This window comes from Podarcis muralis, chromosome Z, assembly GCF_964188315.1.
Source record: "Podarcis muralis chromosome Z, rPodMur119.hap1.1, whole genome shotgun sequence".
NCBI classification, from domain to species: Eukaryota; Metazoa; Chordata; class Lepidosauria; order Squamata; family Lacertidae; genus Podarcis; species Podarcis muralis.
Window position 1 is genome coordinate 30,224,312 of NC_135673.1, and position 24,264 is coordinate 30,248,575.

Here is a 24,264-nt window from a genome sequence, read left to right on the forward strand (position 1 = left end):
AGACTCAAGTCAAAAAGAAACAAGCAGAAACATTTGTGGGAACCTGAAGTCTATTCTAAAGAGGTGCCATTCTTACCGGTTCGCAGGTCTGAAGGGTGACCTTCTTCACATTCCCACTTCCGAAATCATTGACACAGATGGGACTTACGTCATAGCAATTGCCCGTCTGGGTTTGCTGGCACTGCTGGACCACTTGGACATGTTCCACTGGTTGGCTAACTTGGCACTGGTCAGACTGGAGGCCATATTGGTATTGCTTTTTCATTAAAAGAAACAGAATTCATTCAGAACTGAGGCATTGCACTCAAACCCTTCCCAGTCATAACTAGTGGTGGGCGAACCTGTCAATTTCAATTTATTTCTGTTGTCTCAGTTCTCCACATTTCCACATCTGTTTGCAATGTTTCATAAAGTCCTCGTGAAGATTCGCCAACATTATAGTGCACATTTTTGTCTAATATGCACTTTTTTTGCAAAGCAATTTTCCCTAATACAATGCATCTTTGTATATTTTGTATCTATACATTTTGTATATATTTGTATATATTATATAATGTTTACACTTACACACACACATTCTATATTCCATATTCCATATTCCATATTCTATATTCTATATTGGATATGTATATGTGTGTTTGTATATATGCATTTATAGGCACTCTTTGCCCTAGTATTTGCATTTTTGCACCTTAGTACATTATTTGAAACACCACCACTAGTTATTTAAATGCTTCTGAGTAGCCAAATGTGCTTCATTTGATACAGAGGGCTCACCCACACTTCAAGTTTAAACAGGTTTGTAAGGAATCCAACATGAGAGCTTTTTTCCATTATCTTTTTTTTAAATAAAAATTTTATTAGGAATTTAAACAAAACATATTATCTGAAAACATATCATCCTTAATTCCCCCATTTTTCTCCCTCCCCTTTTCCCCATTATCTTAATCTTGTATCTCCATTATAGCTTCTTCAGATGACCTTTGAAAATTAGAGCATGACACTGACAATGTTTTTCTAGAGAAGTCTTCGTTCTAGAGTTCCTTGATTGAGAGTCAAGACTCCTGAAGCATAATCCTGTGCACATTTACTCACACACTATGTACACTGGGTCTTATGCTCAGGTAGAGCATGCATCAGATTGCATCCTTAAAACAAGTTTGAAAATGGCCTAGAACTTCTGGTGTTGACATGTCCTTAGAGGACATGCCTTCCTCCACAGGGTGTCGGGTCTCCACGCTGGTCTCTAGGGCTAGGTCTCCATCCTCATTTTCCCCATGGAACACCATGTACCTGCCTGACCTGAGTTTTGCAGATTCAGCTCAGGAGGAGCTCTATGGGGGCGTCAAGATGATGCAGCTGCATGCTTGCTTAAGCAACCTGGAACTCAATCACTTTGTAGGCATCATAATCTTTAAGATGTGGAGTCAGATTAGCTGAGCTAGGGGGAAGGGTTGGAAAATATCCACCACTGTCATCTTTGATGTCAGTCTTCAGGTTGCCTCTGTTGCGAAAACACTAGCTGAGACCAAATTTTCTTGCTCTCTTGCTTCTGGCTTTTGGCCAGATTGGTGCTGCAGCCAAATACATGTAGGTTCCTGGTCAACATACAGACTCTGAAGACTCTAATGTGGTCATCCCAGATTGCAAACATTTTCTCTGCTCTGTAGTAGGCTTCATTAAACATTTGGTGCTGTCAAGCTAGGAATTCAAGACTCTACTTCTAGTTCAAAAGCTGGTGATTAGTTCTTACTGGCTGTATCTTCTTGGCCAGTTTTGTTTTAATGCAGCCTTTGCCAACCTGGTGCCCTCCAAATATTTTGTACTACAACTCCAATCAGTCTCAGCCAGCATGGATGCACTGGCTGGGGATGATGAGAATTATTATCCAAAACATCTGGAGTGCACCAGGCTGATGAAAGCTATTTTAGTACCCTAGCTCTGACCAGTTGCTGCTTCCTTGCCTACTGGAACTATTAAGCAAGGCTGCTGATAAATCCAAGCTCAAATGCTGAGACTACTGGTTTAGGTCTCTAGGCTTGTTTCTGTGCCTGGGTCTACATGCCAACCTGCTCCTTCAAACTTTGCCTACCTATCTGCCTACCTACCTTCCTGACCTGAGATTTTGCAGCTAGCTGAAAAGCCATTGCCTTTGGGAACTCCCTAGGACATATGTATTGCCTTTGTAGGGTGACTTATATTTCTTTCAAGGTTAGAATGGTCCATCTACACTTCCCTTCTCAACTTGCATATGTGGAAATAGATAGATATTCAAAATACACCTCCAGTACCCTTTTCCCCACAAGGAAACAAACTCCGAAAAAGTATTTCCCTGGAACATTATACTCCTGGGGGAAATGGGGATTTCAAAAACAATACTACCCATTCAGTCTTTAAAAAAGGTTTCCATTCATCTGTCGCAGGGACAGTGTTCATTGCAAAGGCAGGACTGAAAAGTCTGAAAAGAAACAGGTGCTTCTTTGTGTCCAGAAGATCAAACAATGGTGAAAGGGGAGAGGGTAGCAGATCTATTTAGGGATTCAGACAACTTAAACTTAGCTCTGTTCTTATTGGCTCCTGGCAGCAATCTTTAGATCTGAGAAAACTACTTTTAAATGTTATGAGTTTGGGGGGTTTTCTGGTGAGGGTTCCTCTTAAAAGCTAGGGACACTTACCTGATCTGGATTTAGCAGTTCATATTTTCTTATTGTCTTTTCATATATCACCTTATTTCCATCTCTCAGAAGTGGAGACAGGGGCTCCTGCAAATATAAAACAGCCATTACATGTTTGCATAACAGCACTTGTGTGATTCAAATCATCATCAGCAACTAGGAAATAAAAGGGGCTGTCTCTATTTGAGTTCCAGATGGAGATGTTAAGATGGAGTACAGCGATATTGTGCGGAACATTTTCCCCTCAGGACCGTTTCCTGACGCTGGGGGGGGTTTTTTCTGCGGGAGTAGGGGAATTCATTATTTTAAAGAAATGCATTGTTTCATAAAATTAACTGGTAACATAATGAATAGATACAACAACAGTTAAATTGGGCGATTAGGAGAAAAACAAAAATCAAAGTTGTAATTAACTTTTTTCTCATGAGACTATCCCTAGGGAGCACATATATTTATGTACACAGCTCTCTAGGCAGGCAAAAAATAATAAGGCTTGGTGGAATTTTTAGCAGCTTCAGCTTTCTTAAAAAGCAAAATAACAGAAAGTGAGTTGCCATGACTTAAAACCAGGGCCAAGGCTACAGGAAGTCTTTTGGGGGCCACATTCTAGCAGTGGGAGGCACCAGAGGGAAAAGTAGGCAGAACAATGGATATGACTCTTCTCTTTAGGTTCCATTTCACCCACACAAGAGCCAGGAAGTTCTGTATGTACACAAAGCCTCTTTCTACTCTCCATCCTCTGTTCAGGCAAGCAAGAGGCATTGGTGGTGAGGCGTGCGGCCTCAGGAGAGTACTGAGGGTAAGATATGGGCTAAAGGCCTGAGGATATCCTCCTCAGTTTAAAACACTCCATCTGGCTGAGAGAGAGAGAAGAAAGATCCACTTCATTGGTTCTGCTACGAGTTTAGTTAGTATTTGACTCCTCCTCTCGCTTAACTGCCACCTAGTAGTAGCCATTCAATCAGGCTGAAGTGAAGGGAGAGATGGGAAGCAGGGTCCACACCCTCAGTTCACTTAATTATTTTGTTTGTTTGTTTGTTTGTTTGTTTGTTTGTTTGTTTGTTTGTACATACCCCGCCTATCTGGCTGGGCTTCCCCAGTCACTCTGGGCGGCTTCCAAAAAGATATTAAAATACTGTAATACATCAAACATTAAAAGCTTCCCTAAAGAGGGCTGCCTTCAGATGTCTTCTAAAAGTCTGGTACTTGTTGTTCTCTTTGACATCTGATGGGAGGGCGTTCCACAGGGAGGGCGCCACTACCGAGGAGGCCCTCTGCCTGGTTCCCTGTAACTTGGCTTCTCACAGTGAGGGAACCACCAGAAGGCCCTCAGTGCTGGACCTCAGTGTCCGGGTAGAACGATGGGGGTGGAGACGCTCCTTCAGATATACTGGTCCGAGGCACTTGAGGGCTCAGCTTCATTTGAAACCCCCTCAACTGTCATCTAGCCACAGCTATTTCATCAGGCTACAGAATAAAAAGTCAAGAAAACAATATCGGGCCTTCCTCTCACTGAACAGCTTATTTTCAAGCTGGTCATCATAAGAACTTGATAACTTTACACACTGATGCCTGAGTTTCCTTCTTTTGATTTCCCCTCATCTTTTTTTCCTTTCCTGTTGTGACTGAAAATTTGAGGACTGTTTTGTTTGCTATTGATTTCCCTAGGAGCTTTAGTGGCTAAATATCAGTGTAGAAAGCTTTATTTAATAAACATTTCTTTTAAAAATGTTTACAAGTTATTTCAATGAAATAACTTCCAAGTAAAGCCTGGGATCTTTGCACTGCTTTTTAAGGCTGCAATCCTAACTGTGTCTATTCAGAAGTAAGTCCCATTGAATTGAATGGGGTTTGCTCCCAGGAAACTGGAGTTGGGACTTAGACGGCAATACTAGACATACTTTCCTGAGAAGAAGCCCTTCTGGACACAATGGAATTTATTTCCAAGTAAACATTCATAGGAATGTTCTGCAAAGTATGCCTTGTTGATTGCTTTTTAATCAATATTTTCAGTTCAACCACTTTTGACTATTTGAAAAAGGTATATAGCACATAAAGGTTAATGTGTCATGGTTGTTTTCTTTTCTTTTTTCATTTTGTTTTACTAATAAATATGACATGCTAAATGAGATCTCAGATTAATTCAAAGAAGTGACAAATTTTCAGATTTCAGATTGTTTTGAGGGAATCCTAAATCCCTCTGCTAGTGAGCCTGAATTCACTGCTACTGGCACAAAAGGGAAAAGGAAAAAGCTGAAAGGGGAAGGGAATATAAGGGTTTGAATGAACCTGTCCTGAATATAAGGGTTTGAATGACTCTGCCCTGTAACAAGAGTATTAAATCATGCAAAAGTATATCAAACCTTGCCAAACCCCAATAACAGCTTGGACCCAGCTTTTGGAGAATAGGCGCTGTGGGTTAAACCACAGAGCCTAGGACTTGCCAATCAGAAGGTCAGCGGTTCAAATCCCCACAATGGGATGAGCTCCCGTTGCTCGGTCCCTGCTCCTGCCAACCTAGCAGTTTGAAAGCACGTCAAAGTGCAAGTAGATAAATAGGTACCACTCCAGTGGGAAGGTAAATGGCTGTATGCCGGCTCCCTCGGCCAATAAAGCGAGATGAGCACCCCAACCCCAGAGTTGGCCACGACTGGACGTAATGGTCAGGGGTCCCTTTACCTTTACCTAACCATTATGAAAGCAACAAAGTTTTCTTACCTGGCCAGGATTCTCCAATATAACCCTCCGGACACTGCCTTGGGAATAAGGAGACAATTTCAAGGACGGAGATTGGACTTCCTGCAGGGAAGAGAGAAGGTAAACATTTAATATGGCTGTGCAGTAAAATAGAACTCCTCCAAGGGGAGTGGAATCCTCAATGCTTTTCCTTGAAACCAAGCAAGCAGATTACCCCTTAGCAGTTGGTCAACAGCACTATGACTATGCATATCCATTTAGACCAGTGCTTTCCAAATGTTTCATGTTGGTGACACACTTTTTAGACATGCATCATTTCACAACACAGTAATTCAGTTTTACTAGCAAACTGGAGGTTAAATTAACCCCTTTCCAGCCCATGGCTGTCAACCGTCCCTTATTTGGCGGGAAACTCCCTTATCCCAGCACCGTTTCCCGCTGCTGTCCCGGATTGATGATGTCCCTTAAATTTCCCGGGTTTCAAAGGAAGCAGCTCCTCTCCCTCCCTCCCTGCTGTCCAGGGAGGAGGGAGGCTCCAACTGTGTTGCTTGGCTGCATTGCTCACCCAATAAGGAGTCTAAGAACGACTGGGGGGTGGAGCTTGCATGCCTTGTGCCGATCAAATCGGCCGCGTTGCCTGGGAACTCGCCTTTGCTCAGCACTTCCCAGCGGAGAGGTGATGGTGGTTTTCCTTGCTGCATCCCCTTTGCCGGGTTGCTGCGCTGTGGGAACCACCGCTTGAGGCTTTGTTTGGCTGCTGGTTGACTAAAATCCCTTATTTTGGCTGCTGATGCCTTATTTTCGAGGCTGCTGGTCCCTTATTTTCAAATCTGTAAGTTTACAGCTATGTTCCAGCCCCAGGAGGAGCATGGGGAGCATTCACGTGATACACTTACACACTGCAGCCGACACAAACATGTCGCAACACACAGTTTGGAAAGCTCTTACTTAGACACTAAGCCCCACTGAGTTCAGTGCAGCTTTCTCCCAGTGAGATAGGAGGGGTAGCAAACATGGTGCCTTACAGATATTGTTAGACCCCAACCCCCATCAGCTCCAGCCAGCGTGAGAAGTAGGTACTGCATGATTTGTGTAAATGCATGGCATAACTTGTGATGTGTAACTGTTAGTGGGGTGAATGCTGCATTTTGTGAGTTAGGATGTGCCTTATCAAAAGAAAGGCAGTGGAAGGAAAGGGCCCTTGATTCTAAAGTTGTTTTCAAAATTAATTTTGCTTTGCTTTTCAAGAGAGCATTGTTTTATTACTTTGTTATCATTTAATTTTGTACTGCACTGTATTTATATTGTAGTTTCTCAATGTCTTTATATATACAATTCAAACAAACATACAGTGGTACCTCGGGTTACAAACACTTCAGGTTACAAACTCCGCTAACCCGGAAGTAGTACCTCAGGTTGAGAACTTTGCTCCAGGATGAGAATGGAAATCGCGCAGCGGCGGCAGTGGGAGGCCCCATTAGCGAAAGCATGCCTCAGGCTAAGAATGGTTTTGGGTTAAGAACGGACCTCCAGAATGAATTAAGTTCATAACCTGAGGCACCACTACATTGCATTTGTCATTTTGTAAACTGTTTAAGACTGTTTTAAAAATTAAGTGGTATATAAATATACGAAATAAGTAACAAAAGCATATCAATAGCACCATGTTGGGTATTCCTGGTTAGGGATTGAAGGTGCTGTCAATTTCGTTTGTCTGTTTCTCATTGTTCCAATATTAAATTCATTTCTTCATCTTTCTACAGCAATTTGCATTAAAAAAAAACCTCCTGAAAATTCACCAGGATTTTAGTGCAAACGTCTTGTAATAAACAATTTTATGTGTCACACAGTTTCGAGTAATTTTTGCAAGCATTTTTTGTTGTTGTTGCTAATATAATGCATTTTGTCATGCTATTTCCGCTAATATATTTGTTAAGCACACTTTCCCCTAAAATATCCCTTTTGTAAAAATTGCTTAGTTAGAAGAACTGCATCACAAAATTTGGGTATGTGCAGATTTCCAAGGATGGGTATACTTCGGCTCTCATATTGTTTGGGAATGTGTGGATTTGACACATTCACCTCTACTTCTGGTAGAAAGGATTGCTGCTTAAGGGCTGTTGTAAAAAGAGCATTACCCTGCAATACATTTCTTGGCTATGTACAGAAATCAGTTTGCAAATTCAGTGATGAAAATAAGTTGACACAACCAGAAAGTAGGAGTTGCATTCCTTATGCAAACTGCTAAACCTATTGAGAGCAGCTTTAGGGCCCCTCCAAGCCTTGCTGGATAGCTCAGTTGGTTAGAGAACGGGGCTGATAAGGCCACAGTTGTAGGTATATTCTGCAACACACATGTTGAGATTCCTGGATTTCAGGGGTTGGACTAGTCACAAGATGACCCTTGGAACCCCTTCCAACTCTATGATTCTGTGTTCTTGATACAATAATAGTGCAATAGTGGTGGATTCCCCACCCCCAGTTTTAATTTGTTCTGTGATGCTTCTCCATTGCTTAACGTTGGCTGGATCACGCCCCCAAATTAAATTTGATATTCTTTATGCTGCCATGACTCATTCCAACCATCAAACTATTGTTTAAAAGCAAGGACCCTGTTTGTTGCATATATATTTTGCAAGAAGGCATGGTCCCTTATTAGATAACAGCCATTTCAAAGTAGGTCAACTGATCTCATGCACAGAATTAGTGCATCTCTCTCTCTCAAGCAAACACACACACACACACACACACACTGTGCGAAAAGCCTGGAGCAACTTTTCAAGCTGCCTCCTATAACAGATGAGTCAGAACAATAATTCGCTGCAGAAAAGGATTTTAACTAAATGCCAATTATTATAAATTAGAAAACCTCAAAGGTAGGAGTGTTGCTGACTTGCCACAGAGGTACAAAGATGTCTCCCTCCCTCTCTCCCTCCCTCCCTCTCTGCCTCCCACTGTTCTTCCAGTTATGATGATAAAAGTTTGCATTAAGTGAAGTAAGCTAAAGTTGGGTGCAGGAACTTTGTTGACAATGCCTCCAAGCACAATGGTAGCACACAAGCTTGTAGTGCAGGAGGTCGCTTGTTCAGTCCTTGGCTTCTCCCATTCAAAGGACCGAGTCACAGGAGATGTGAAAGACCTCTGCTCAGGACCGTTGCTCTCCAGAGTTTCAAGGCAGGGTTCGCTCCCATCCCCACCTGGAGACGCCCGGGATTGAACCTGTAAACTCCTTCCTGCAAAGTAGATACTCCACAACTGAGCTATGCCCCTTCACCTTTTCTCATCTCTCTCTTCAGTGCCCAGAATCTAAAACCTAAATTATCAGGACAGAGGCCTGTCTTTTGCTTAAGACTCTTCCAAGAAACACTATGTTGTTTAAATAGGCCCAGTATACCTGAAGGAGCGTCTCCACCCCCATCGTTCTGCCCGGACGCTGAGGTCCAGTGCCGAGGGCCTTCTGGTGGTTCCCTCATTGCGAGAAGCAAGCTACAGGGAACCAGGCAGAGGGCCTTCTCGGTAGTGGCGCCCACCTTGTGGAACACCCTCCCATCAGATGTCAAAGCGATAAACAACTACCTGACATTCAGAAGACATCTTAAGGCAGCCCTGTTCAGGGAAGTTTTTAATGTGTGATATTTTAGTGTATTTTTGGTTTCTGTGGAAGCCGCCCAGAGTGGCTGGGGAAACCCAGCCAGATGGGCAGGGTACAAATAAATTATTATTATTATTATTATTATTATTATTATTATTATTATTAAATGATATACAGGTAACTTGCACCTTGTGCAGGTGTTACTTTCCAGGGATGACGCCCATATGCAAACGTGTGTATACTCAAATCACCCCTTTTGAACCACCCCAGTGCGAGCAATTTTAACGCAAGGCAGAGAGCTTTGCCTTCTCAGCTCTTGGAGGTTCTTGTGTGAGAACTTGCGGGACCATCTAAGATCTCATGAGAGCCTCCCAGAGCCTGGTAAGCAAACTGCGTAAAGTTGAAATTGCACATGTTAAACACGCGTAAGTTGCAGGTGATCTGTAATTGTAATTGCTTTAACCGTTATAAATTACAAGATGTATGTTCCAGTGGTTGCATACCGGGGACAGACAGGTGGCAACAAAGAATGGACCAAACCTTGACTTTGACCAGCTGCCTTCCACTTCCGCCAATGCTCCTTAAGGGCTTCAGAAGGGGTGGGGACCTGTGGCCCTCCCAGATACTGCTAAATTCCAGCGGCCACCAGCTCCAACCAGAAGGGCCAGTGGTCTGAGAAGATGGGAGTTGCAGCCCAGCCCTCCGGAAGTTGTTTGACTACAACTCCCAACAGCCCCAGTTGGGATGGTCAATGGCCAGGGATGATGGGAGTCTACAGTTTTCCCACCACCAGACTCAAAGAACCAGTCTGGCCACCTCCTCCTTATAATTGACTTCATTTTCTGTGTTTTACTTTTTTGGGTATATTCTGCAACATGGCACTAGCACAACCATAGTGCATTAGTAATGGGTTTGTACCGGACTGTCCACACATCATTCTGCTTTATTAGTTCTTCTGTGATGGTCCCCCAACATTACTGCATCTAGAGCAGGACCCTTGCACTATGGCACAACAACAGCCCAGGACAAAACAACAACAGCCCTCATTTGTGGTATTAAAAGTTACAGGATTTCGGGAGCAATTCACGGGACATACACTGGTAGGAAACAACACAGTATATGCACCCCAAAACTTCTGCAGGTGCAAAGAGTCTTGAAAGCAGGAGTGCCCATAACCGCCTTGATACAAAGCATCATGAGGACACACAAAAAAGGACTTCTGGAGGGGCTAAAAGATTAAGTGGAAGCACGACCCAGTTCTCCAGTCCACTGCTCCAAACTGCCCCACTGGCCAAATTAGGTGTCAGTCATCATATTAAATTCAAACTGTGGCCAATTCTCCAAAAGAATCCTGGGAACTGTAGTTTAAGGATGCTGAGGATCATAGCTCTGTTAGGTGCGAACTACAGTTCCCAAATTCTTTAGGGGTAGCCATGTCCTTTAAATGTATGGTGTGTACACAGCCTGTACTCAGGTATATAATAATAATAATAAACATTTCATTCATATTCTCAAACAACAGCAAACAGTTTTCAGCAGATCCTCATAAACTTGTCCAGACAGCGCCCTGTAGCCTCAGGGGCCTGGGAAATAAAGAAGTCATACTTTTAAGCTTCTCAGCTTAAGCAGAGTAAGCTGCAAAAATTATTGAGCCCGTCTCGTATCGGCCCACAAGCTCATATTGGTTGCAGGGAATGAAAGAAGATATTAAAGTTGAATCAAAGTCTAATCTTTGGAGATTTATAAGGATGGGTTTCCAAATCCTGTAGAGAATAAGATACTTAAGAAGCCCTGCGGGGTGTTTCTCTGAACTAGGAAGATGCTTGCCAGTTTCCCAAAGTAAGGAAGGCTTCAATTTTGCCAAACCTGATTCCAGTCAGCTAAGAGCTATTTCACAGGAGGGACTGAGTCCCACATATGATTGTACCAGAAAATGTCTAATGGCCATCAGAATTTTGCAAACGGAATTTATGAAAAAGTTAGATCACTTAAGGCCAAACTAGATTAGAAGGGGAGACTTATCTGTTTACTTAGTGTAGATTTCCCTAGCCTTACCACAAAGGCTGGGAACGAATCTTGACCCACCAGCGAGACCAAGTCGACCCACATGTCAATTTTCTCCCAACCACAGCCACCTGCCCACTGGGGCTGTGCTATAAATCGATATATTGTCTGATATCGAGTTTTAGATCGAATCGTGATAACCTTTTTTTAAAAAATGATTTTGCAATTTATCGTACCATATTGGCACGAATATAAGCCACACCTGCAAATAAGCCGTGCCTTTAAAATTCATTGGGGGGGGGGAGAAAAAATATAATACCCAAATATAAGCCGCTCCCTTGAAATTCTGCAGGCATTCACACCCATAAATGGCAAATGTTCTGTTTTACTGTATGTCTGTTTCAGCAGCAATATCATAAAAGCCAATTTTTGTCACAAATTGAAGTCGCACTTTAACTTTTCATGGTCAGAATTTGGGGGGGAAATGTGGCTTATTTTAAGGCCAATTTGGTATATCCTGTCTGTGGTATTAAAAAATCGCAATACTTGAAAAACCAGGAAGCCGATGCTTCTTCCTGTGTGTGCAGCCCTTGGTCGTAATTCCACCTCAGCTCTTCCTGCCTCCTGCAGCAACATGAAACACCTACAAATCACTACAGCAGGCTGACTAAAATATCGCCCAGCAGATATCGCCAAACAGAGCTTTGGGAACCGGTTAGCAGTCATTGTCAGACATCCTTCCCTCTGCCTCCTGCAGGAGAAGCACATCGGTACAAATTGCAACAGAACCTTTGATATCTATGCTACTAATTACTTCTACAGATTTAATTTTAAAGAAAATGTGCTATTATTGGTAAAGTACTGCTATAACAGAACAGTTGTAACCATATGTTAAGTAAAAATTTATCGGTTTTAGAGTTAGACCGATAAGTACCAGTTGCCAGGACATTACCAGGTTCACCTTTACATGGCTCCAGCCTTATTTCAGATATTGTGATATACTGAAATTTTGCAATGTTTAACTGGTGATATATTGTGATGTTGAGAACTAGATATTGCCCAGTCCTGCCGCCCATCAGCTGCCATTATTTATGATGTCACCTAATGGGAAGGAGGGAGAGGTTAAATCCTGCGTTGACTGTGTGTGCCTGTTCCCAGGGCAGCCAAACTGAGCAGTTCTGCAGGATTCCCGGAAGACCCATTCCTGGGTGATTAAAGGAACGGTTTGCATCTCAACCCCCTGCTAAAATGAAGGGAAATAAATTTATTTTTAGTAGCACCTTGCACCATTCAGATTTGGCCCGGAAGCCCAATCCCCATAAGGATCAGGCCCATGAACCAAAAGGATGCCCTGCCCCTGCCCTGCCAGTGGTGTAGCGTGCCCCGGGCACAAAATGGTTAGGGGGCACAGAATTTCAGCACCCAGTACTGCCTCAGTACAGCTTCCGTCACTGGACTCCATTGAAAACGGCTCCTCCAAACGAACCAGGAAGTTACCTGTCCAGACAATCTCTACAGCCACTGAAGAAAGCCCCTGCAGTGTGAGGGAATCAAGACCCTCTGGGCAGCTGGGAAGATGGCAATTCCTGCTCAGGCTGCTGTACCACCCCTCAGACTGCATATGGCAGAATGCAGGCCATCTGTTCTGTTTAACAGGTTTGCCTAACAGGTAGAGATCACAACTGAGCAGGCAGAGGCAGCCTCTCTCACAAAGCTGATTCCATCAGGCTCGGCTGTTCCATCCAAGAAATGCAACACTCCCAAAGAATATTAGGGAATTAATATGCATTGGTTCAACTCTCTAATGACCTCCCGTCATTGAAACAGGGGGAGCTTGTGGGTTACCCTCACAAAGACCTCTACCACCATGCCCAGCACCTAATCCTCCCACAGATTCAGAGCAGAGTCTGAATGGCATGATTTGAAGGAACGGAGGTGCATTCACGAGGCATGTTGGCGGTGCTAGCCCATGTGGCCTCGTTGCCTTCCATGTCCTTTCCACATGTGGCTGGGATCATTTCTTTTGTATTAATGGGAGCCTAGGTCTGAGGGGTGGATCAACAACATGGCAGGTTCAAAAAACCAAGGCAGAACCAAGGAGGCAGCATGCACACCCTAGAGCAGGCCCACCCATGTAAAACTAGCAATGCTACCCAAACTCAAAAGTGGTTCGAAGGTCAAATTTAATAGGTTTCAAAATGAGCAGGTATCTAACAAGCATGGGTCTCTCTCTCTCTCTCTCATGCAAAAAAAATTATTACAGGATTATGGGGAGATGGCAAACATTCAGCTGAGTATATACTGTGGGTTTTGGCAAACAGTGAGACAGTTATGTTTTCCAAGGGGCAAATTTGCCCATTCCTATGTAAAACATACAAATCTTCTGGAACTGCATCACTTCAGGACGCATGGTAGGAGCAGGGTTATATTATTAAATCAGTGGTAGACAACCTGGCACCCTCCACATGACATCAGATTACAACTCCCATCAGCCCCAGCCAGCATGGGGCTGTAGCCCATCAAGATCTGGAGGGCTCCATGTTGGCCAGCCCAGGGCCAGCCCACTCATGAGGCAAGGTGAGGTGACCACAGACCCCCTTTGTTCCTGATGTAGGTCTTCACACATCCTTTCTTCTCTGGCAGGGAGGGCAGCACTATTTTGTGGTACGCCTCAGGTGCCAAAATGTATTTGGCCAGTCCTGGTCATCCTTGTACTAAATGCTCCCTCACATGGAAAACAAAACAAAACCCTGCCTTTGAAAAAACTAGTCTTTCCTTTCTCTTCCTAGCATTATAGTTTTCTTGGCTCCAAATGTCTGAGCACCTGATCCCCAACTTGTTTTCGAAACTGACATAATCCAAAGATAGTTGTACACTGACTGCCTTCAAAACGGTAAAGAAAGTAGCAGTCTAACAACGTAGAACGGACACTCCAAACCGATGACCTCCCCTGCTCTTAAGGGAGATTTTTCTGGCACTACTAGTTGGACAACATATCTGAGCTTTGAGACTCGCATTCCACTCCTTTCATTTCAATTGTGACCTGGCTGAATAACGTTGCCAACGCATGGAGCAGATCCCTCACCTGCAACCACCTCTAGCCGTTCCTTCCCAATCTTCTCCTCCCGAGTAGACCATGTACACTTTGTGGAAACTCAGGAGCCAGTTAATGCTGATGGCATTCAGTTCCTCCCCAGATGACAGGTAACATTCTATGAGTTACCTATCAAATGAACCATCTTTTCTGGCAATAGCAATATGCCTTCAATTGGGGATTGATAGAAAGTGATGTCCAAACAGGTTGCCATCCTGAGGGATGGCAGTTAAGGCAGGGATGGGAGACAAGTTTTCCATCTTTCCAGGGTCACATATCAATTGTGGGCAGGGCCAGAGGCACTATTACTAGTGCGGTCTAAAGAAGACAGACAGACAGACAGGACAGCTTAGTCAGTAAAGCATGAGACTCTTAATCTCAGAGTTGTCAGTTTGAGCCCCATGTTGGGCAAAATATTCCTGCATTGAAAGGGGTTGGGATAGATGAGCCACGTGGCAACTTCCAACTCTATGATTCTGGTTGTTGGGTTGGCATCTTTTTTGCCACACACACACCCCTTATCTCTCTTTCTTGCATTCTTCTGCAAACACTTGAGAAAGTTTCCCGGGTTGATTTATCCTTGCCATGCAAACATTATAAGGCCCAGGAGCTCAGACAGAAAAGGTCAGACCAACCAACATTTAAGAACTGCAGCCATCAGCACTGAACTTCTGTGCAACCTTCAAAGGGCCATATACTTGTGAATGGGCTGGGCTTTGGAGTTCTGGTAGATGAGAAGCACGCACTTCACTCATCACATGGAGACTAAGGGCAAAAGCTGGTAGAGCGATAAGTGTTAGTTTTGGCTTTGTGCCACAAGCTAGTGTCTATATGCAATGTATTAGGGCCGGTCCTACCATTAGATGGAGTCAGATAGTTACTGTTAAGTTGTGGGTGAACATATCAGACGACACAGCAATTCTTCAAACAGCTCTTGTTTATTCACAAGCCCAGAACAGAACAGGGCTGACGGGTTCAGCCAACCTGCTTATATAGAGCTCAACTACAAAGCAACAGTAACAACTTTCTGTAACTATCCAATCACTGAACATCACTTTCAATTCCTTATTTGCATATGTGGACCTGAGTGAAAACTATCTACAGTCTCCCCCTGCTGGCCCAGGGTGAGAACTTCAGTACATAACAGTTGCCTCAGGCAGCTGATTTCTGGGGCTCGTGAAAAGGCAGCAAATTGTTAGTTCTTTGAAATGCTGTTGTATTTTTTGCTCCCCAAGAGGAGGACTTGTGGGTTTTCCATCTCAGCCATGAAAATGATTTGGCTGGCCTTGGGCACTACACACCTTGAGCTGGGGGGACAGTTGGTGCCATTTGCTTCTCTGCTCTAGACGGCAAAATGTTTTGGGTTGGTCCTGAGGTGTCACAAGCGTAGCTGCAATGAGATTCTATTATTGTTATTAATATAGGAAGCTTCCTTAGAATGCATATTAGGACCAATAATAAGATAAATTAGGAACACAGAAGCTGCCTAATACTGAGTCAGACTATTGGTCCATTGAGCTCAGTACTGTCTACACGGACTGGCAGCAGCTCTCCGGGGTTTTAGGCAGCCCTACCTGAAGACGCCAGGGATTGAAGCTAGAGCCTTCTACATGCAAAGCAGCTGCTCTAGCACTGAGCTACAGCCCTCTCCCCAGTAATAATATTGTGTGTACTATCAATAAGGAAAACTTACAAAGTAGGAAAAACACTCATAAATGAAGGCTGTGATTCTAAGTACACATATTAGGAAGGAAACCTCAATGAATACATTGGGACTTATTTCTTGATCGTGCTGTAAGTTCCTTATGACAGTAAGGGAAAATCTACAAGATATGACTAGGTCTGATATATAAACCATAGTTTGTGCTAAAAGAGTTTTGATATATTGAGTCTATAGCACTGACAAGATTTCTGTTCAAATGCTCTCTTTCAGATAAGCAGAAACTAGATTCAGGATGACCTTTACTACTTCTGTAATGAGAGAGCATTCATCTTCAGTTTTTAGAATGTCAAAAAATGTTCAACTCTGGCATTTTAAGCTCCAGTGACAAAGGCCAACCAGAAATATTGATTTTTCTATAAATCTCTCTCTCTGGGTGCAGAGATCAGAATGCGACAAAAGGGTTGGGGGAGCAGAAAGTTTCAAATTCATAGAATTTTTAGACACCCGGTGACCGGGTGAGGATTTTTCCAGACACAACAGAAGAACATAAACAAAGAACTCTCCAAGACAACACTTCATTTTAAGGGTGCAGGAAAACTAAACTTATTTTAGTAGCCATAGAAACACACCTGCTGCATTTTGTTTCAGACTTGTCTCCAAGACTGAGCTGGGGAAACAGGTTTTGTCTGGTTTTAGGAGCTGGCTGAGCACTGACTGGCCAGTACTTGTGATGACACAAACCCATTCCTTCAGTCTAGAGCAAATAGTATATGTGGGTGTGTTTTAAAAGTTGCCAAATGATCTTCAAGAAAAAGGCAGACACGTAATGCATGGAGGGAAGGTTCAACAGTGACGATGATTAAATCAGCATTGAAGTTGGTGTCTGCTTTGTCAATGGCAAAGATGGGGAAGGGTTAAAAGCTCCTTGTTTTCTTGTTTTCTGCTCCTTGTTTTTGTACACAGCATAAATGAAGTAGTTCCAAGTGCCCTAGACTAGTTCCCAGTTAATGAGCCAGAGGCATAAACTGTACCTACCACATTGCCAGGTGCAATGCAGGCAAGCCAGATCCTATTTATCTGAATGGGATTAGTGTACTAAGCATTGCCATTTTCATACGTCCCATACATTAAACATTGTATGCAATGCTAAGAGCAGATTCATTAAAATTCATGAGCATGACCAGGTTCATTAATTTCAATAGTTCTACTCGGAGCAGAACTTAGTTGCAAACAACCCTATGTTATGAACATCACCAAAGTGTGTATCTCTCTAGGGTCATCAGTGTTGGTGATGAAGGGCCTTCTGTTTGATAACTGGGGTTAGATATTACCATTGCAATGCAGAAACATAACACAGATTATAATATTAGCTCTGTCTGGGCCTCACAGGATATATAGCATGGGCCTTCTTTTATTTTCTTTTTAATTGATTTTTAATTTCAAGTAACAAAACATAACCATACAAGGAGAACAGAGCTTATTAGTTGTATGCCATTTGAGGTTAGGTATTGCTATACTTCTTTCTTCGGCTTCTAAAGGGTTTTATGAGGTAGCCAAGGCCTCTTGCTTACATGAATAAAATTCAGTATTATTTTTTTGCCAATTATTCACATGAGAGACAGGTATGCTTGTTGGCAGTGTTATTTTTCTAGAAAAAGAGGTGCCGGAACTCACCATGAACACCTACCTCTCTTGTTCTCTTAGAATGGCAATGGCACCCACCTGAGAGGTGCCAGAACGGAGTTCCAGCAAGTTCCAATAAAAAAAAAGGCCCTACTGCTGGTAAGACTTGGAATAAGTAAAGAAGGTGCAGAAATTGCATCGTTTTTGTTGTAGAAACTATGTCCAACCATGAGACTGTGAGCTTTGACCAATTTCTGAGCTTAGTTGTTAAATATTTTAGCAAATGAGAAAAGTTCAATTTCTCTAGTTAAGACAGATTATTCGGTACATTCTCTCTCAGGTATTTAAAAGAAGCACTACAGAGTTTCAGGCCAGTTGTTTTGTGCCAATGCAGTTGTTGGTTTGGCAGGTTGTGTATCAATTCAGATTTAGTGAAGCTATCAGTGAACCCAAATATCTTGCTATATATAGCAAGTTGGTAAATAATAGCAGGTAACAAGGTTTCAGGATCAGAAAAGAATAGTGCAACATCATCTGTGAACATACTGATAATATAGGTTTATCCAAATAATTCAAAAACATTTTGCATCATCCTCTGCTTTCAATGTCAAAGCTAAGGGTTTCATGGTCGAGGCAAAAAGCAGGGGAGGTAGTCAGCAGCCTTGCTTCATGCCCAGGTCAATAGGAAATGTTGAAGAACATTCCCCATTCATTAAAACTTGGACCACTGACCCATAGTAAAAATTATAAAGCATATCAACCCAGGATGCACTAATACCAAAGGAATGCAGAATTTCAAAGAGATATTACCAGTCTAAACAATCAAATGCCTTGACTGTATCCAGCATCAGCAGAACAGTAGGTTATGGACTTCAGAAAATTGTATTGAGAACTCCTCTAATAGGAAGGCTATGGTTCTTTAATTTATGAATCTGACTTCATCATGGTGGACATAGTTGGGTAAAATTTCTGAATGCCTACTAGCCAGTATGCCTGTAAATAATTTAGCATCCATATCAATCAATGAAATAGGTCTTTATGATTCAACTTATTTGAGGTCTTTTTGTGGTTTGGGTATAACTGTGATAACTGAGGTTTGCCTTCCTATATCTTTAAAGTTCAAGTACATTAAGAGATATGAATGAAAACAAGCAAGAGCTGCAGCAAAATGTCAGACCCTCCACATGTTCTTATTTTTCAGGGACAGTCCTGGATTTACTGAAGCTGTCCCAGTTTCTGATTTGATCCCAGAAAGTCCCACTTTTCCTTACAACATCCCTATTTTCATCGGAAAAATGTTGGAGGGTATGAAATGTTACAGTGCAGACTGCACCTGTTTCAGGGTCCCAGCCAGTCAGACATGCCTTATTCCAGGATAATCCATCTCATTCTATCTCCCTTGTTTTTCATCCCCGCTTAGAGTCAGAGAGCCATCATTCTGCAGTCACTGCAAACAGTAGGGTTTTTCACTGAGCCTGCTGCTACTTCCTTTTTATTGTGCTTGAACAGTGCCAATTTGACTTCAGACAGATCCACAACCAGAGAATGATTTTTCTGTTAATATATACAGGATGATACACAATCTGCATTTACGCCCAGTTGCTCAGTCAGAAGCAAGCAGACTCTCTCCTTCCAGAATACTGGCCAAAAGGGGCAAAGACAATGTTAGGTTCTGAAATATCTATGATAGGTTTTGTTTCATGCCCAGCTTGTACAGAGAGAGATTACAGATGGACAGGTTCAACATACCAAGATGTTAAGAAAGGCTGCAGACTAGCTCAGTAGCACAGTATCTGTCTAGCATGCAAAAAAAATCCCAGGTTCAGTCCCCAGCAGTTCTGGGTAGATCTAGAGGGGGAAACACTCTCCACTGCCAATCAGCGCAGGCGATATTGAGCTGAATGGTCCAAGGATCTGACTCAGAATAAGGCAGCTCCCTATATCCCCATGAGATCCATATTTAGCACAAATGTCAACTCTACACATGCTTTCTTCTCTCAAGTCTGCTGCACTTTGGTAATTTTTTAATGACACAAGAATTCAGTGCAGTAAGACGATTCAGCTGCCAAGAATTACCCAGAGGTGGAATGGGCAATGTGAAGGAGGAGTGGGAAAGGATGGCTTGGGCAGGAGCAAGAGAACTGCTGGTGAGGTACCATCCCCTGCCTCTGGGAACAACTGAAGTCACATCCACACACGGAAACCTGGTGCTTTACATGTATGGCGCAGAGGTCACCAAAGTCTGTGGCTTTCCCCAGTCATCAGCTTCCATGATTTCCCTTTCTCCAGATGGAGTGGGCTGCCATCCGAAAGGTCAATTGTGGAGGAAGGAAAAACCCATGCATCTGACAAATCCACCGAATGCAGTTGCAGGGAGTTACCCTGCCTGACGTTTAGAGTTGACATACCTCCTTCCTCGCAACATCGGGACAGCCCAAAAAGCTGATGTGGCACAACACACCTACACAAGTTGTTTTTTTTTATTTTAAAAAATCATGTTTAGCGGACAATACATTATTTCCTTTGGAATTAGCAGAAACTAACTTTCCACAGTATGCTGAGTACTTGCCCCCTGATTTTAACTAATAGCCACAGCAGAGTTATCTGGTTTGCATGCCAAAGGTCCCAGCTTCAATCCCTGGCATCGCCTGGTAGGGCTGGGGAAAGCCCCCCCCCCCATCTAAAAACTTTGGAGAGCCACTGCCAGTCAGTTCACACATTACACTAAACCAAACCATGGTTTAGCACGAACAAGAGAGCATGCTGGCTCCCAAGACGCTGATCGCTCCTCCCTGGCTGTTCTGCTGCTGAGCTAAGACATGGCTGACTAGGCATGATGTGAAAACCAGGCCAAGCGAGTAGAGTTGGCAACCTGTAGCTTACATGGACCAATGGTCTGACTCAATAAAAGGCAGGTTCCTTTGATCCTATGAACAGTAGCAATTCTGAAAAAGCAGATTTGGATAAAATTGTTCAGATCAGTCAGAATCCAATTATCCTCATTGGTGGTTGCATTAAAATGAAGCTGTTGCGCCAGCAAAACCTTTAGATGTAGTTAGCAAATCACAAAGCCCTGCAGCTAACCCTGAATGGACTGTCCCCTAAGCAATCTTTAAACATTGCGCTACTGCAAGTAATTGTAAATTTCATCATACAGTACTCTCCCAGTTCTGCCTTCTACATCTAGATGAAAATTGGCCCTATTGTTTTTTAGTATCGGAATATACTATAAACCAAAAAAAGCTAACTTCAAAGATATAAGGATTGCCTTCTTTCTGGTAACTATTTTGGATTCAATGTTAAGGAACTAGTGTATCTTGAAGGTCGATAGCAGCCTTTCCCAACCTGGTGCCTTCCTGACATTGATGGACTATAATTCCAATCAGCCCCGACCAGCACGGCCAACGCCTTGCAGGGAGCAGATTGAGGAAAGCTGGTCTATGTTATGCTCATTTCTTTCATGCTGTTCTTACTGTCCTGCCTTTCCTTCTCAGTGAAAACACTACGTTGCTTTTATCATAGTCCAAAGTCCACTGACCATGGAGATAACACAACACATACAGATTATCCATTTCACAGGAAAAGATATTTCAAGTTGTTCCAGAGAAACAAATGGAACTTCCTCTGTACCAAATATTATGTTCCCTAAAGTTATTTCCCAAAAGCGTGTCCAGACACAAATCCAGCAGGGGGTCATAGAACATGTTCAACTCCTTTTTTTGGGGGGAAAGGACATAGCTCAGTAGTAAAGCATCAGATTTGCATGCAGAAGATTCCAGGTTCTTTTCCCTGGCATTTCCAGGTATGGCTGGGAGAGACCAATGTTTGCAACCCAAGAGAGTGAGGGATTATGGAAGCTGGAGTATAGCAGCTGGATTCGATTCCCCATCACCTATGAAGACCACCAGGTGACAATGGACCACTTGCTGTCTAACATACCTAACATACCTCACAGGGTTGTTGGGAGAAATCAAATGGGCAAAATTAAGAACCATGCATGCCATCTTGAGCTCCTTGGAGGAAAAGTAGGAAATAAATGTTTCTATACTAATAACAATTCCCACTGTCAACAGCTTACTATCTCTTGTTGGTGCATCAACATAAACAGACACTATCTTCCCTACTTCACCCTATGATCTGGCTCAGACAGAATTTGCTTTTCCCTAGGCAAACAGCAGGCAGCTGTGTTTACCAAGGCCTGTGGGCTTTTCGCTCCCACTCATGCCTGTGGGAGGCGAATCGTTTCCAATACAAATGTGCATATGGACTCAGCTCCTCTTTAACACACACACACACACACACACACACACACACACACACACACAAAACCCCTGGAATAAAGTTGTGTTTGTGAAAATATATTTTGGGTCAAGTCACCAATGAAAACTAGAAACTGAATTGGTTGTAAGCGGATTGCAGTTTCTCACAGAACTGTAGCGTTGGGAAGGTAGGGTCATATAATCCACCCCCCTGCAATGTATGAATCACAGCTCTTAAATACTATTTATTCTGTGACCACTCAGCGGGTATGAATGGATTCCTCCCGATGATTTAGATGGGATAGCTCTGCAGGATACAGTTCAGCACTGGTAACACCAGGTTAGATCCCCATAAGGGACTGCTGCATATTCTTGCATTGCAGGGGGCTAGACTAGATCAGGGGTCAGCAACCTTTTTCAGCCATGGGCCGGTCCACCGTCCCCCAGACCATGTGGGGGGCCAGACTATATTTTTTGGGGGGGGGAATAATGAATGAATTCATATGTCCCACAAATAACCCAGAGATGCTTTTTAAATAAAAGGACACATTCTACTCATGTAAAAACACACTGATTCCTGGACAGTCCGCGGATTGAGATAGCTATTGGGCCGCATCCGGCCCCCTTAGGTTGCCTACCCCTGGACTAGATGCCGCAAGGTTTCTTCCAACTCTATGGTTCTATGAATCCTACTGATACCTCCCTGGGAATTAAGTCCCATGGAACTCAATGGCCCTTAGATTCGAAGAAGACACAGGTAGGATTTCACAGGGACAATTTCCAACAAGCAAAGCACCACTGACCAAGGCCATAAATGTAGAATTTGACAGGGAGATGAGCCACCAACCGTAGGGGGTGTGGTGAGTCAAAATATTTCCTTGCCGTTTAACATTGTGCCCCCTAAAGTTAGCAAGTGATTAATCTTGGGAATCAGGGTGAGCCTCATTGGTTAACACAGCTGTGTTCTAATCAGTAACCTTCCCCACCCGCAAAAAGGGTGCCAACTTGAATAAAATATGGGCAGGAGGGGACAGGTAAGGCCAGTCCTGTATGATCAATCACACACCATTTGAATGGCAATGACCATCAACTTGGGGGGGGGCAGCCCCCTCAAATGTTTTATGGGTGGCAATGGACCTCGGCCCCCAAGGAGTTGGCTCCTATGCCCCCCCCCCATAAAAAGACCAATTGATAAAATGATGCTGGACAAGGAAACTGATAAGAGAGGAAAATGAAAGCAACTGCTCTTTCGGACGCGTTTGCCCTTACCTCGGAGGGAAGTGCATTTGCTAAGCGTAACGCGTGAAAAATGAGCCACGGAGGAAGCCGGGTTGGGGACCAAAATAGTAAAGTCGGAAACCAAGCCCCCGATAACCCTCCGAGTGATGCCAGCGCCCTTCGACGGGGCGGGAAGGAAAACCATCATTTACCTGCAGCGGGGGGTCGCTGCTCCAGATGACGTGCTGGCAGCCCGGGGTGGTCTCCAAGGGGGAGGGCGCACGAGGCAAGCAGTTGGGCGGGTCCAGGAGTTGCACGCGTTTCCCGCCGGGGCTGCTGTAAGTCCGGACGCGTTCGTAGACCACGCTGCCTCCGCTGTGGCAGCCGTCCTGAGAGCAGGGCACCGGGTCTGGGCACTGCAGGGGCATCGGCAGCGGCGCGGGGCGATTCTGCCGCGCGCGGGGCAGCGTGGCTGGGAGAGGGACCGGACACGTCTGCTGGGGCAGCGGCCGGGACACCGACGGCGGGCCGCACGGCTCGTAACAGGGCCTGGCGGTCACCACCGGCGGCTGGGCCGGGCACGTCTGCGGGGGCAGCGGCCTGGGAATCGTCGGAGGGCCGCAAGGCTCGAAGCAAGGGCGGGAAGGGGCCGGCGGTGGCGGCACGTAGCAGGGTGCCGGCGCGGGCGGCATGTAGCAAGGGGCCGGCGGGGTGTAGCAGGGCTGCGGCGGCCGCATGCACGGCGGCAGCGTCGTCGCCTGGGTTTGTTGCTGGATGCCGTACATGGCTGGCTCTGGCTGGAGGACCGTCGAGGGAAGCTGGCGGGCTGGCACTGGCCGGGCAGGTGCGCCGGGCGTGGGGTTAGCAGGATGGGCCGCCCTCGCCGCTGGGGACACGCCTGCCGCGCCGTCGCGGCTCAGCTCACCTGAGTCCGCTCCGCCCCGGGCACAGAGCCAGACCGCCAGGAGGGAAACGGGCAGGAAGCCAGGATCCCAGGTGCCAAAGCAAGCACCCGCCCGGGCAACGCTCTTGCTGCCTCCGCGCCAGGCGAGAGGGGACTTTGGCCCTATTGGAGGCAGCTGGAAGCGCGGCTACGAAATCCGACAGTCGCTTCCACCCCGCCTCTCCCCACCCGCCTCTTCCCTTTGATTTAATACTGTTTTATTTGGAGTTACCGTGGTTTCTTACAAATCAATAAATTACTTCTTTCGTTCGTTCTCTCTTGGCAAAGAATCCGTTCTTTTTATTATTATTAATAATAATAACACTTTCATGCCTTTTACGCGCCCACCCACTTGGCAAAAATCCGCCCTGTGAACAGCAGGGCGCCACCTTCCTCCTCCAGCCGAAGGTCAACGGTGCGCCTGTCCTGCACTCGCCACTGTCATTTGGGCCGCTCCTCTTCCCCAGTCCAGGTGGGTGGGAGGGTGCCGCTTCAT

General features: G+C 44.5%; 1 protein-coding gene across 1 annotated transcript in view; it reads right to left on the reverse strand.

The window, feature by feature from the left end:
* The window catches only part of POF1B (POF1B actin binding protein), a 42,826-nt gene extending 18,986 nt beyond the window's left edge, over window positions 1-23,840 (reverse strand). Inside the window, exons 1-4 of the mRNA XM_028715381.2 lie at window positions 23,038-23,840; window positions 5,394-5,474; window positions 2,676-2,762; window positions 77-256 (exon numbers count right to left, since the gene is read on the reverse strand). Coding sequence (XP_028571214.1) covers window positions 77-256; window positions 2,676-2,762; window positions 5,394-5,474; window positions 23,038-23,610 — 921 coding nt within the window. The 5' untranslated portion in view covers window positions 23,611-23,840. The remainder of the gene's footprint in view (window positions 1-76; window positions 257-2,675; window positions 2,763-5,393; window positions 5,475-23,037) is intronic.
* Window positions 23,841-24,264: the final 424 nt, after the last annotated feature.